The sequence below is a fragment of the Drosophila biarmipes genome, unplaced genomic scaffold (assembly GCF_025231255.1).
Source record: "Drosophila biarmipes strain raj3 unplaced genomic scaffold, RU_DBia_V1.1 ptg000019l, whole genome shotgun sequence".
NCBI classification, from domain to species: Eukaryota; Metazoa; Arthropoda; class Insecta; order Diptera; family Drosophilidae; genus Drosophila; species Drosophila biarmipes.
Genome location: NW_026114537.1, coordinates 857,936 through 871,347, shown reverse-complemented (window position 1 = coordinate 871,347; position 13,412 = coordinate 857,936). Strand labels below are relative to the sequence as shown.

General features: G+C 36.4%; 2 protein-coding genes across 3 annotated transcripts in view; both read right to left on the bottom strand.

Moving 5' to 3' along the window:
• Positions 1–8,583, bottom strand: part of LOC108024892 (uncharacterized) — a 219,850-nt gene extending 211,267 nt beyond the window's left edge. Inside the window, exon 1 of the mRNA XM_050890300.1 lies at positions 8,579–8,583. The gene's annotated coding sequence lies outside the window, so the exon portion shown is untranslated. The remainder of the gene's footprint in view (positions 1–8,578) is intronic.
• The window catches only part of LOC108032944 (tyrosine-protein phosphatase non-receptor type 21), a 152,037-nt gene that overhangs the window by 57,954 nt on the left and 80,671 nt on the right, over positions 1–13,412 (bottom strand). Inside the window, exons 6-7 of one of the 2 annotated variants that reach the window (XM_044091586.2) lie at positions 10,204–10,527; positions 8,802–10,145 (exon numbers count right to left, since the gene is read on the bottom strand). The exons of the other annotated variant lie outside the window; for it this stretch is intronic. Coding sequence (XP_043947521.1) covers positions 10,017–10,145; positions 10,204–10,527 — 453 coding nt within the window. The 3' untranslated portion in view covers positions 8,802–10,016. Of the gene's footprint in view, positions 1–8,801; positions 10,146–10,203; positions 10,528–13,412 lie in introns of those variants that run through there. 2 annotated transcript variants of the gene reach the window in all.

The window sequence follows — 13,412 nt, the reverse complement described above, 5'->3', positions numbered from 1 at the left end:
TTGTGGAAAATAGTAAGAAAAGCTTGGGATTCGAAAATCATGAGAACGCCGACGTAGAAATATCCGTCAATAAAAATAAAAATATCTTGGGACTTAAAAATCCTGAGAGTGCCAACGTAGAAAATCAAATAAATAACAATCGTTTGAAATGTAAAAATTTCAAGCCCGCCGTCATTGAGTTATCTGACAAACAACAGATAAAAAATAAAAGTATATTTCAATTAGAAGGACGAAAAAAAACATTTAAAGATAAATATGCAAATTCCTTTTAGAACATAAAAGGGGAAATAAACCTTATTAACGACAGGCCAATATACGGGAAATAATATCCGTATGCTTTATCTGTCACTGACTTTGTGAATAGCGAAATCAGTAGAATTATATCAGAGGCCTGGCCGAAGCCCTTCACCAGTTCTGGTAGTCCCAAAGAAAGGAGAAAATCGGAAAGTAAAGACTCGTTATTGACTATAAAAATTTAAATGAAAGTACCATACATGACAGGTACCCAATGCAACCCCCATCAGTAATTCTTTCTAATTTGAGGAAAGCAAGATATTTCTCAACAATAGATTTGGAATTTTAAACGAGAAGCCAGTTTTCTGGCATACATCGTATCTTATAACGTCATTAAGACAGACCCAAAAAAAAATTGACACAATTACTAAATATCCGCTTCCAAAAAATATTCGGGAACTAAGAAGTTTCCTAGGTCTTACGGGCTATTATAGAAAATTTGTTTTAAACTACGCCTCCATAGCCAAACCTCTAACAAAATATCTTGGAGGTCATAATGGCAAAATTGTAAAAAGAATGTCAACGAAAATGTTAATTCAGCTGGATGAACCAGCTATTAAAGCTAAAGAGCTGAAATAAAATCTCATTGCTCAAGTAGAACTAGTTCAACCGGACTATAATAAAAAATTTACTCTGACCACCGACGCTTCGGACGTTGCAATCGGTGCAGTTTTATCTCAAGAAGAAAATGTTTTATCAGGTGTTCATACTACACCTAAATAAGAAATAATTAACAAAATAAGAAATAATTGACTATACAAGTCACTAGTAACTTTTATTCAAGGACAATAAAGACGTATTGACGTATGATACATACGCAGATTTATTTCACGTAACTAACTTAAGTTTTTATAAAGAAATAATTCACTTGGAATCAGTTAAAAGATCACAATGGGAAATTAAATATGACTTAGAACTAATCCAATTAATTTAATCACAATTACTTTCAACTATATCAAAAAGGGCAATAAATGAGTTAGGTACTGTGATTTGATTTGATCTGCCAAATTTAATTGACACAATCACACTTGCAAAAATTGACGTTTTTAATACCAAAATTGTAAACAACGATGGACCTAATGGGCATGTCTGTTTTTAAAATCGCATTTCATAGAGAAGTTTTAATAATTTATATATGCGAAATATATCATGCCAGAGCAATTTTCAAATCGATGGGAAACTAGTATTAAGCAATCAAGTTGCAAAATGCGCAAATATGTTTTAAGAACGAATTATTGCACTTTACCCGACTATTAAATGGTAAGAAATCAACTTTAAAAAAAAAAAAGAAAATAATAAAAAAAAATATACATAAAACAAGATGGTGCCATCCTTATAAATGGTAACAATATTGTTAACAACTCCCATTTAAACGGGTCATATTTAATAACATTTAATGGTACAAACAAAATTAATAATATCCCATATACCAATTTGGAAAACAAAATTCTTGACTACATAACTACGAACTACTTCAAAAATTTGGAAATATCCGATTACATTTTATCAAATATCTCGGAACTCTTTTTAGATAATATATATATGGACGTGAATGCACTTCGAACAGTACAAACAAGTGGCCCAACGACACCAAGCACATGCTTGTTACGCGCGGGGCTTTTTTATCAATTTGGGCAAAAAATGCGAGTTCGCGAGGAAGACACATACATAAAACAAATAGAAACGGGACACAAATGAAAATAAAAGGCACAACTAAGAATTAATCAAATGAGTTAAAATATGAGTTTTTAATACCGGAATAGAAGTAGAAGTGCAAATTAAATGATAAAGTTTATTAAAGTTATTACACAGAACGAGAAAGGGCTTGTGCAGACAAAAGTTTGATGTACATCGTGGCAAATTTAGAGGATAATAATTTCGTGTTAGTTTAACAGGAACATTAAATGTTAGGCTGCTTAAAAGATCAGCAGAATCAATGTCACCTCTTATATGATTTTGTATACAAATTGTACTAAGCATTGTTCTACGATTTACAAGTGTAGGTAAGTTAAGCAATTGTAATCTACTCTGGTAGGAAGGTAGCCTTACGTTTTGATCCCAGTTCAAACTACGCAGGGCAAATAAAAGAAATTTTTTTTGTACCGACTCAATACGGTCGATGTGCACTTGATATTGTGGTTCCGAACTGACGAACAATATTTCAAAATAGGACGGACAAGGGAGGTAAATAATAATTTGGTCGTACAAGGGTCATCAAATTCTTTTGACCAACGCTTTATAAACCCAAGAACACTCATGGCTTTGTTAACAGTGGACATAATGTGGCAGTCAAATTTAATTTTAGGGTCAAGAAGAACACCTAAATCGTTAACTGAATATATACGGTCTAGTGGTGTATTTTTAAGAAAGTAACTGATAAACGTAGGAGTACCCCTATAAAAAGTCATAACGTTGCATTTAAAGCAGTTCAAATTTAAAAGTTTGTACTCACACCATCCATGAAAACAATCAATATCCGACTGTAAGTTAAATCCCGACGCTATATCATCAATGATAAACATCATCATCAGCATACATTAGTACACCAGAATGTGTTATGATTGAGGGAAGATCGTTAATAAACAAAGTAAACAGCAAAGAACTACCCTGAGGCACTCCAGATGTCACGTAGATAAATTTTGAAACAACATTCTTGAATATAACCCTCTGAGTGCTACCATTCAAGTAACTTGAAATCCAAGTTAATAAATTAACAGGAACCCCAAGGCTTTACTTAAATCTATTTAATATAATAGATGTCAATTCAAGAATGTTGGTGGAGGTCGATCTTCGCTTAACAAAACCATGCTGACACGGTGGTAAAAGCGAGGAACATAAATATTTCAAATTAAAAGTGATTATACGCTTAAATGCTTTAGGAATCGCGGACAATTTAGGAACACCTCGCACCCTTTTTATGAAGTGGAATAATGTTTAAGAATCGGTTGACGCACAAAACTTAAGCACACATCCAGGAACCCTGAGTAAGGTGGCATTTTTGTTTCTAAATCTTTTATACGAAAGCTTTCGTTAATTACAGGGATAAAAATACAATTTGCCCTATTTAAGGGAATAGGAACTTTAAGTAGATTGAAACTCAGCCACTTCAGAATCCGTCGATGCCTCCATTGATTTAAGACGTGCCGATGAAGGCAATGCTGAGGAATTACGCTTGGCATTAACAAAGTTGTAAAACTCTTTCGGATCGTTTTAAAATTCGAATTTACATCGATTTAGGTACATAGAATAGCAATGACTGTTGAGGACATTAAAATCTGTTCGAGCCACCATATATTTGGAAAAATCTGCTGATCTACCCGATTTTTTATACTTTTTATAAGTGTTAGATTAAGGGTTTTTAAGACTTTGAAGCGCATTGGTAAACCAAGGAGGTCTGTTTAAGTTTGAAAGAAACCCATCAGGTACGCATTCATAAAAAACGTATTTAAGACTGTATAGAAAAGTTCAGTGGCACTTTCAATGTCTGTACAATTGTACAAGTCTGACCAATTATAATGAGAAATCATATCGTTAAGTTTATTATAGTGACATTTACGAAAACATCTAATTTTAGTTGGAGAAACTAAAGGAGAGAGGGTATCAGAGCAGGGGAGGCAATTGTCACTTCCATAGTTGGATGATATCGGTCTTCAGGCACAACAAGAGCGTCAATTCTACATGCTGTGATTTCAGACGGGACTGAAACAAACATAAGATCTAATTGTCTACTTAAGGCATTTTTTATAAAGCTTACTTGCTGTAACGATAATGCTTAGAGGCCATCCACAAAATCATGGACGGATAACGGAATAGCGACAAATGAGTCAGAAGGAGGAGACCAAGAAATATCAGGTAGATTAAAGTCACCTAAAACAATGAAAAGGTCTCTGTTAGAAGGAAGGGATAGAACAGATTTTATTGCAGACAGATGGTGCTCATAAATTACTATGTCAGAGCCAGGTGGAATATAGGAACATGTAACAAAAACAGATAAGATTGCAAAGAAACTTTCACACTTAGAAATTCAATTTCATTTGGGATATTAATGAGAATTCTTTATTCGGTTTATTTGGAACAAATTCTTTAATTACTAAATCATCATTAAGCCAAAAGCTTTCAGAAAGTAAAACTTTAAAAACATCGGGCGGAGCAAATATTTTAAAAGACGATATCCTACGAGCGTATGAAATTGGATGGGAATTTTTCATTTTTCGGATGGGTATTTTTCATGTATAAATTCCAAATCATTCTCAGATGTGGTATCTGGGGTGAATCTAGAAACAAATAATTGCTTCCTTTGTGGAACAACTGAACCCGTTTACTGGGAGATCTATTTAAAATTACTAGCGCAATTGTTAGGATAATCTTTGTAAATAAATACACACAGAACACTCGCACAAAATCACTAAAAAAGACTAAAACTCGGAGCACAAAAGTAAACACAGCTGTTCACAACCGACGCTAAATCGAAAAAGACAAGTATAAAAATGTTAAACCCCTTCATTAAAATTAATAATACTAAAATATCACTTACCTTTATATTATTAATTGTAAGCATTATATATTTGTTTTTTTTCTACTTATTATAAAATACAAAAATGCTTTATTATTTGCAACCAAAAATCAACGGCCAGAAGCAGAAAAATCCATTAACCAAGAAATTTTTTTAACAGAATTAAGAGATCAATTAAATTAAATACTTTTTGCGTTCCAAGCAGCCGCCAAATTGCATCGGTCATCATAATTGAATTTCACAATGTGATGCGACAGTTTCATCTTAAGCTTTTTATCTAAACATAAATTGAAGTTCTAAAAGTTCAAAAAGAAAAGCTTCTGGCCGAGGTTCGTTGGATTTTTATTTAAGGGAACGTTCTCTTTGTTTTGGATCAAAAAATCGATTTTTTTTGCAAAAGTTGAAACCCAAATATCCTTAGAATATGTGTGTGAAAGGATTTTTCTATACGATGAATAGTTTGTGAATGAGAGCGTCTCGAATACACCTGTGTCACGCGCGCAGTCATACTTTTAAAAAACTTTAAACGCGTTTTTCTCGAAACCATGTTTTTCAAAAAAATTCCGCGTCCACAGCTTCATTCTGTGAACCGATTTGCTTCATATAAAATTTTTATGAAAGTATATGCTTCTTTATTGGGCACTAAGCTACTCCGGATATAAACAATAATTTATTTATAACTTTTCTACGTGGTTTAACTGAAAAAAAAAGTACGAAAATCGAACTTTAAAATTCGAACGTTCATTACGCGGTCAGTTTATGGCCGCAATTTGATGCCACTAGGTTAGTGCCTCACAAAAGTATATTAACTTTAACTAATGATAACAATTTTCTATTTCAGTTGACTAAAAGAGGCTGCAGGCTCGGAATTTTGGACGATGTTTGCCGCGCGGAGGCACACGAATGCAGCCATTTTGCAGCCGCCATTTTGAATTTCACCATCAAATAAATTTAAAAAAAATCTTTAATATTAAACGAATTCAAAAAGCAAAACCCGAAGTTCGTACGCCTTTTCATTATCCCACAAAAAATTGACGAACTTTGCCTTCATTTCGACCAAAACAAAGAGAACGTTCCCTTAAGATGGAAGAAGGCAGTCTTATTTAGACCCGAGCCGAGAAAGTAATGTTTTAGTAAAACGAAAGAAAAGTTTTGATTCCAAAAAAGATTGGATGAATGTCATATGATATAACTGTGGCAAGAGTGGACATGTTAAGGCCGAGTGTCGGTTGAAAAAAAAGAAGCAAGTTCTAACTGGTCAAAAGCAGTGCAGCTTATTGGAGCTCTGGATGAGGATAGCTTTAATCGCACACAATGGTGATTGGATAGCGGAGAAGCATGCCGAGACGGATTTCTGCACGCGGAGGTAAAAGGAGTAGTCAAGCCAAAGACAGATCGATACACAATTGTACTAAACGAAGTTCTATTTGTTCCTACGATGAAGGGAAACTTTATGTCCGTAAGTCAAACCGTTTCTAAAGGCAATTTGGTGCACTTTAACGAAAAGCGCGCAAAGATTATTCAGAACGGGGAGTCTATATAGCAAGTAAACAAAAAAGGGAATCTATATTCATTTGAAGAAAAGTCCAATCAGTGTTTAGCTGTTTCCAATGCCGATGGTATTTTATGGCGCATGTGATATGGCCTCTTTAATTATCGCAGTCTGAAGAAGAAAATGGTTCGTGGAATTAAAGGTGGTATTTGACCACAAAACACCTCCTGTAAAACATGCATGTTGAGCAAAGAAACCGGACAACCGTTCCCACATAAATCTGAAAGCCGAGCCAGTGAAGTATTGGAACTAGTTCATACATCTGTATCTGTATGAGTTCCTTTTAGTACAAGATCACTGAGTGAAAATTGATATTTTCACACGTACATCGATGACAAGTCTAGCTTCTAGAGTGTTTACAAAGCGACAACGAAAAGGAATTTGTCAACGCAACCTTTGACAATTTTTCTCAAAGCGAATGGGATCTGGCGGCAGTTGACAATTCAATGCAGTTGATAATCCCGTGCAGCGCACAACAAAACGCCGTGGCGGAGAGGGCTAACCGTACGTTAGTGGAAATGGCCCGATGCTTGCTGACGCAGTCTGGACTGGTGGAGTCTCTATCGGGAGAAGCTATATACACAGCCGTGTATCTAGACATGACTCCAATGAAAGCATGGAACGGAACCATCAATCACTTGAAAGTTTGTGGTTCCTTGCATTGGATAGGGCCACACACTAAGTAAATTCAAGCAAAAAGGAAAGGATCAAAGGGTATAGGCTCTACGGCCCTAGCACTGGACCAGTTATCGGAAAGAGAGATGTACCTTTCGACGAGCAAGTTGATAGCATGTGTTTCAAACGTCAAACTGGAGGCTGAGAGGGACAACTGAGGCAACGATGTAGGCTCAGATCGCAAACTCAACCCCGGGTCGCACGGACACGGCAGGTCGGCATAAAAAATGATCACAGCAGAAGACGAGAACAGCGCATAGGATGAGGACAACGCCCAGGACGGAAAACGGTCCTGGCAGACTTAAAGTAATTCGGGTGGGAAAACCTGGGCGCCCGCGAACGCAATTCAATGTTTTAGGAACAGCAATAAACAGCGACGTATTTAATCCGCTAAGCTACCAAGAATCAATAAGATGTCCTGATTCTGAATTATGGTTGAAAGCGATGACTCGAGAGTACGAAGCTCTTATGAACAACCATACTTGGCAGACAGCAAATCTTCCCAAGACAGAACGCACTATAGGCTGCAAACGAGTTTTTACTGTGAAGAGGGAGGCCAATGGCCAAGTGCAGTGATATATAGCACGGCTAGTAGCCAAGGGTTGCTCACAGCAGTATGGAATTAATTACTCGGAGACTTTTTAACTTGACTGTCGAATGGAGATCATTCGTTTCATACTTGCCCTGGTTGCACAGTTAAAACTATATTTGGACCAGATAATTGTCTGTACGGCTTATCTAAATATTCAATTTAACAGACACTGTTTACATGAAACAGGCATGCGGATTCTGGACAAAGATCACGCGGACGGCGTGCTTTTGCTAAAGAAGGCAATTTATGGCCTTAAACAGTCTGGAAGAGAGTGGAACTTTAAACTGGATGCATTGGTTTTAACCGATGTGAAAACGAGCCATGTCTATACATGAATTCAAGTGGACCGCATCTTGCACTTATTCTGTATTCTCATAAGCATTAAAAGCAAGATACTTCAGTCTTTCGAATGTTTCGATCACGGATAGTTGCACATGTTTCTTCGAATGGAAGCTCAGCGAGAAAGCGAGTTGAGCGAGATAATGCTGAGTCAAACTTTATATTAAGAATCTGCTTCAACGGCACGGCATTGGGGATTGAAGAGCTGCTGCAACTCCGCTGGATGCAGGGTTCCATATCACTTGCAGAAATTTCAAGCTGAAAGAAAGCCATTCACAGGACACCTATTCTAATTATGATTTTTAAAATCTGTTGTATTGAATGACCAACTATCAGACACTTCTAATTCATTTCTATTTCCCTAAATTTGTTTCTTTCTTTTTTTGTCTTCTTTTTTCTCTTTTTCTCATTCTCCTCTTTAACTAATCGACGTATGTGCCTGTTCCTGATCGTGGCTAAATATCACATATATGGTGGAACTCACCTGTTAACGACACTTTAGATTACAACAAATGAACTAAAATGTTTACAAAATTTGGCACAAACGTTGGGTGAGAGATGGTAATGGCGTTGAGTAGTGATGGCAGTCCGTTACGATTAACATTGCGCCTACCGATATCAAATAATCAATTGCAATAAAAACATTTTGCTTATAATGTTTTTGTTTATTTATATTTATATATAATTAGGCTATTTTATATTTATTTTAAATTTTTAAGCATCAATAAAATCAGCTTGTTATAGAATGGATGAAAACTTTTTGCTGCTGACCCACCGCTATTGTAAATATTGCTGCAGCCTATGATTAAGTTCAAATAATATATAACAAAAATATCTATTTTTTATTATTTTATTTTATCCTTTTTATCTAATAATTATCTATTAATTTTTTTAAAATTATTTTATTATTTTAACAAGTGTATTAGTTTTAAAAAAAATTATATACGATTATTTAACGATTTTTATAATTCATATACTCGTATGAGTGTTAACCCTACCATAACTCTTTTGCACAAGTGCAAGTTTGTAAAAGATAAAGAAGTCACTAATTGACCCATAAGTTACCATTTGGTAGTCGATGCCTTTTCTAGCCCGAAAGGTCCAACTAGCCCTGTAGGAGGATGTAACCTAAACCTATAAAACAAAATAACTTTTTTAACAAGGACGCAATTCAGTGTTTTGTGGTAAACACATACAGGCTGGCTCCGATATTCATTTCACCTTTGCGTTTAAATGGTTATTATTTATGATGATTTTTTATTGAGCAACTAAGAGCAATGGAAATGGGCTTGGCACCCTTGTGAAAAAGAGTATACAAGAATCTCAGCCAATACATGCCAAATAGAAAATTTCTAGGCTTTGTAGTTTTAGAGATGTCAGAGTTTTAGTGTCTAGTTTCGAATTTAATATCCCCTGGCTTTTTTCGTTTTCAAAACAGAAAAAATTTGGTTTTGAGCAAACCGAAGCACCAATTATTGTGTTATGAAAAGCAAACGAAAAAGTGTGAAAGTAAAAATACTTTTATAATAATTTTACAACAATAAAACTAAATAATTTACAAGAGAAATACCTTTTTTATTTATTGGTTTTATTATTTATTGGTTTTTATTTATTGGTTTTATAGTTTCCGAGATCTTAGCGTTCATACGGACGGACAGACAAACAGACATGGCTAGATCGACTCGGCTAGTGATTCTGATCACGAATATATGTACCTTATGGGGACATAGAAACTTCTTTCTTCTAGTGTACCTTATTAGTCTACGAGCAATGTGCACAATAACTAGCTTAAATTATTTGACTTGCGAAGTTTAAATTGAAAATTCACCTTACTATTTGCCCATAGTAATATATTTTCTAGATCAAGTCCGAATAAACGCAGAAACTATTACGCCTAGAATGCTGAGTTTAAGCATGCAAATTCATGGGTGCCTTGTTCACTTTCACACTCTTAAACCCACATTTTTTAAACGTCCTTAAGAACAAGCGACCATTAAAATGAGAGAGATATATTTTGTTTACTGAAACTATACATATTATTATATTCAACGTTAGATTAGCCTCGTGCGTTTTAGGTAAGATATAAGGAGATTGTAAATAAATTTATATTGTGCCAAGGATGGTATGATGCTGTCCCGCTGATGCCGAAGCTGGCCTACCACACGAGATATGTCTAGGTCCTGTAGAGTTAAAAAGTATATTTAACAAATTTATAGTTATATCCATTTTTCAATGCACCTCGTTATGATCCAGAGTGTAGAGCAAGAGATCCGCAGTCAGGGTCACTCCCGAACGACCTCCTCCCTCCAGGCAATGTAAGAGAACCGGTGGGTTTGTGTTGTGCCCCGGCGGAACTTCTTGCGTCGAAGCGAGTCTTACAGAGCTCAGCTCTTCAAGAAAGTTGAGAAAGTGATTTACGTCGCTAGGACAATTTTGCTCCGCCCAGTCCGCATACTGCAGATACCAGACGGAACGGTAACGACGTGATGGTACGTGGAAAAGACGCAACTTAATGGTGGTGCAACAATCGGTAGTTTGGGAAAATTCCTGATATACTTGAAACTGCAAATTTAAAAAAAAGACATTTATTAAAATATTCACATCAATAGGAGTTACAAGAAAGAGAGAACGCTGCAGTCGTATGCCCCGATTATCAGATACCCGTTACTCATATAACCGAGAAAGGCTTCCATTGACTGCCGTATACGAACGGCCTTCCTCTGCCGATGCTTAATCTATACTCCTCGTCGCGCATTCGTTACGCTTCTTAACACTCAAGAAAATAGGGCTGCAAATCCTACATTCGGATATTCTGAAAATTCATTCTACCCGAATATATTCAGCGACAGTGTTCGTTTTATTTGGATCTCAACTTAGGAGTTACGGCGTAGGGCCCTAAGAACTTATTTTTTAGCTTCAACCCTGCCCCAAATTGCGTTCTCTTAATAGCTACTAAATCTCCAAGTTTGTACTCAGAAACTGGCTTTCTTGACTTGTGGTTCTCGTCTTGAATGTTTTTGATGTTCTCCTTAGCTTCAACTCGAATATTCTCCTTTTCTTCCTGCAACTCGATTAAGAAGTCTTCCTCTAATAGCTTGTCTAACTCCTTATCATACTTATTCTTCATATTGATCCCCGTAAGAATCTTGAACGGAGCTGTCTTTGTACTTTTAGGTGGAGAGAAATTGATAAAATGTTGAGTATGCTTATACCAAGCTTTCGAGTCTTCCGCACAAAGTTTTGTCAATATATATATGTCCTGTCGCTACCAACAAATGCTGGATATTGTGATACTTACAGTACTCCTGAAAAACATTGGCTGTGAATGGTTTAACGCAATCCGTGATAATACGACTTGGATTACCGAAAACTTCAGACGGCCTTTCCATTCTATCCACTACCTCGTCAGCGCCAGTACTCTTAGTGGGGTAAAGCCACACAAATTTAGGAAGAGTCGACCACTACTAAAACATGATTGTATTGTTTTTTAGTCAAATCCATGGGACCGTTTATCGCGTTTGTACTCAAAATCTTGTAAGAACATGGGCCATCATTCTTCGGCATGGTTATAGCAAACGCATTGCAGTCGGTGACGATCTTAATCGTTCTTCCCAGCAAGTAGATTCTCCACTGCTTCTCCACTAAAGCGAGTACTTCTAGCTCATAAAAAGGATAGTTCTCCTCGGCATCTGTTGTCTTGCGGCTTATGTACTCTACTGGGTGAAACTCTTCATCAGCTGAATCTTTTTGAAGAAGGATTGCTCCATATCCGTACGTGCCTGGACCTCGGTAGCACTCCTTTGAACGAATAACTTCAGTGCTGGCGAACTAGTCAAGGATACTTTTAATTGCTTAAACGATGCTAACTCTTCCTCGTCCATCTAAAAGGTGTTCCTTGAAACCTTCGAAAATATGTTAGGCCAAGATACCGTTGAACGCCTTTTTTGTCTTGCGGGACTGGGAAGTTTTCGACTGCTCAAGTCTTTTCTGCTGATGGTTAGATAGTTTCTTTTTCGACTATATAGCCGAGAAATTGGACCCTCTTCTGTAAGACCTGAAACTTTTCCCACTTTATACGCAGACCTGAGGACATTGCTACATCTAAAACTTTCTTTAGTTTCACCAAACCTTATTGTTCGTCTTTTGATGGAATAATAAAATCATCCATGTACAGGATTAGGGTACCATCTTCAATTAATGGCCTGAGCACTGCAAAAATTTATCGGTTAAACACTGCAAGGGAATTGGAATTTCCGAATGGTACGAAGCAGAATTCGTATTGACTGCTTTGTGTAAAACATCGTCGATCAAGGCCATAGGGAAATTATCACGAATAATCTTCTGGTTCAAGTTGCGGTAGTCACAACAGAGTCTTTTAGTGCCATCTTTTTTTGCAACCAAAACTATGGGTGAGGCGTATTCTAAATAAATGAATTTTTGAAGATCGGTCCACCCAACTCTGCAAGCCACTCACCAATACCTGGAGAACCATTGCCAGTGAATAGAGAAAGCGAATTTTTAATATCTCGCAGTGTGAAAGCCATGGCTAAGGGTTGAGGATTAGAAATATTTGACTCTACGACGTTAGTTTCCTCGTACACTGACTCCTCTGAACATTTTGTGTTTTCCTCTTGGACGATATTTTCTCCCTTAAAATAGGAGATGAGTCTTTCCTGTAATACTGTTTTGACGCCTGAACTTGGTAATCTTAATTGCTTTAAGTTATCTTTAAGCTCTGCAATAGAAAATCGTGTGATCTCTTCAACTTTCATATTTTCTAAACTTACATGACTTTATTTACTTTTCTCTTAAATTAAAACAAAAGAACATTTTAAATGGGAATAAACTATGGTTTACGTTGCATAAAATTGTTTTGTTAAACTTCAAATTTGTGGTATCAATTAAATATAGGGATTTATATGGATTTGCTTTTATGGATTTATACTTGGGAACCGTCTGATGTCTCTCGTCTTTTGTTGCTCATCTCTGATATTTGCCACTGCTTTCACATTCGTCTCTGGTAAATCGTTGAACTAAAAGCTGTAACCGTTATCTGCTCTGATGACTGCTTTTTGAACTGCTCTTCAACTTTGTCTTCACTTGTGCCTTCAATATCGCCTTCAATCACGCCTTCAGATTCGGTCAATCGCTTTCAGCTCCAGTGGCGTCACTTTGCCGCCTCGTCTCAATCACCCTATCTAGATCTCTGCTTCAGCGTCGTAATCTCCTCCAGATTTCCATGTTCTCCTCTTGGTCAAGTCGTCGCTTTACCCATTTGTCGCTCTCTACGACAAAGGATTGTATAAAAGCCTTTCGTCGTCTTCCGTTAGAAATCTACCTTTCGCCACAGAACCAATTTTGCACTTATATTGACAAACTGCGCAATAAATTTTGTAGTTTTGTAGTTTTAGGATTTCACAAGACTTTGCAAATCTTGGTGGAATTGC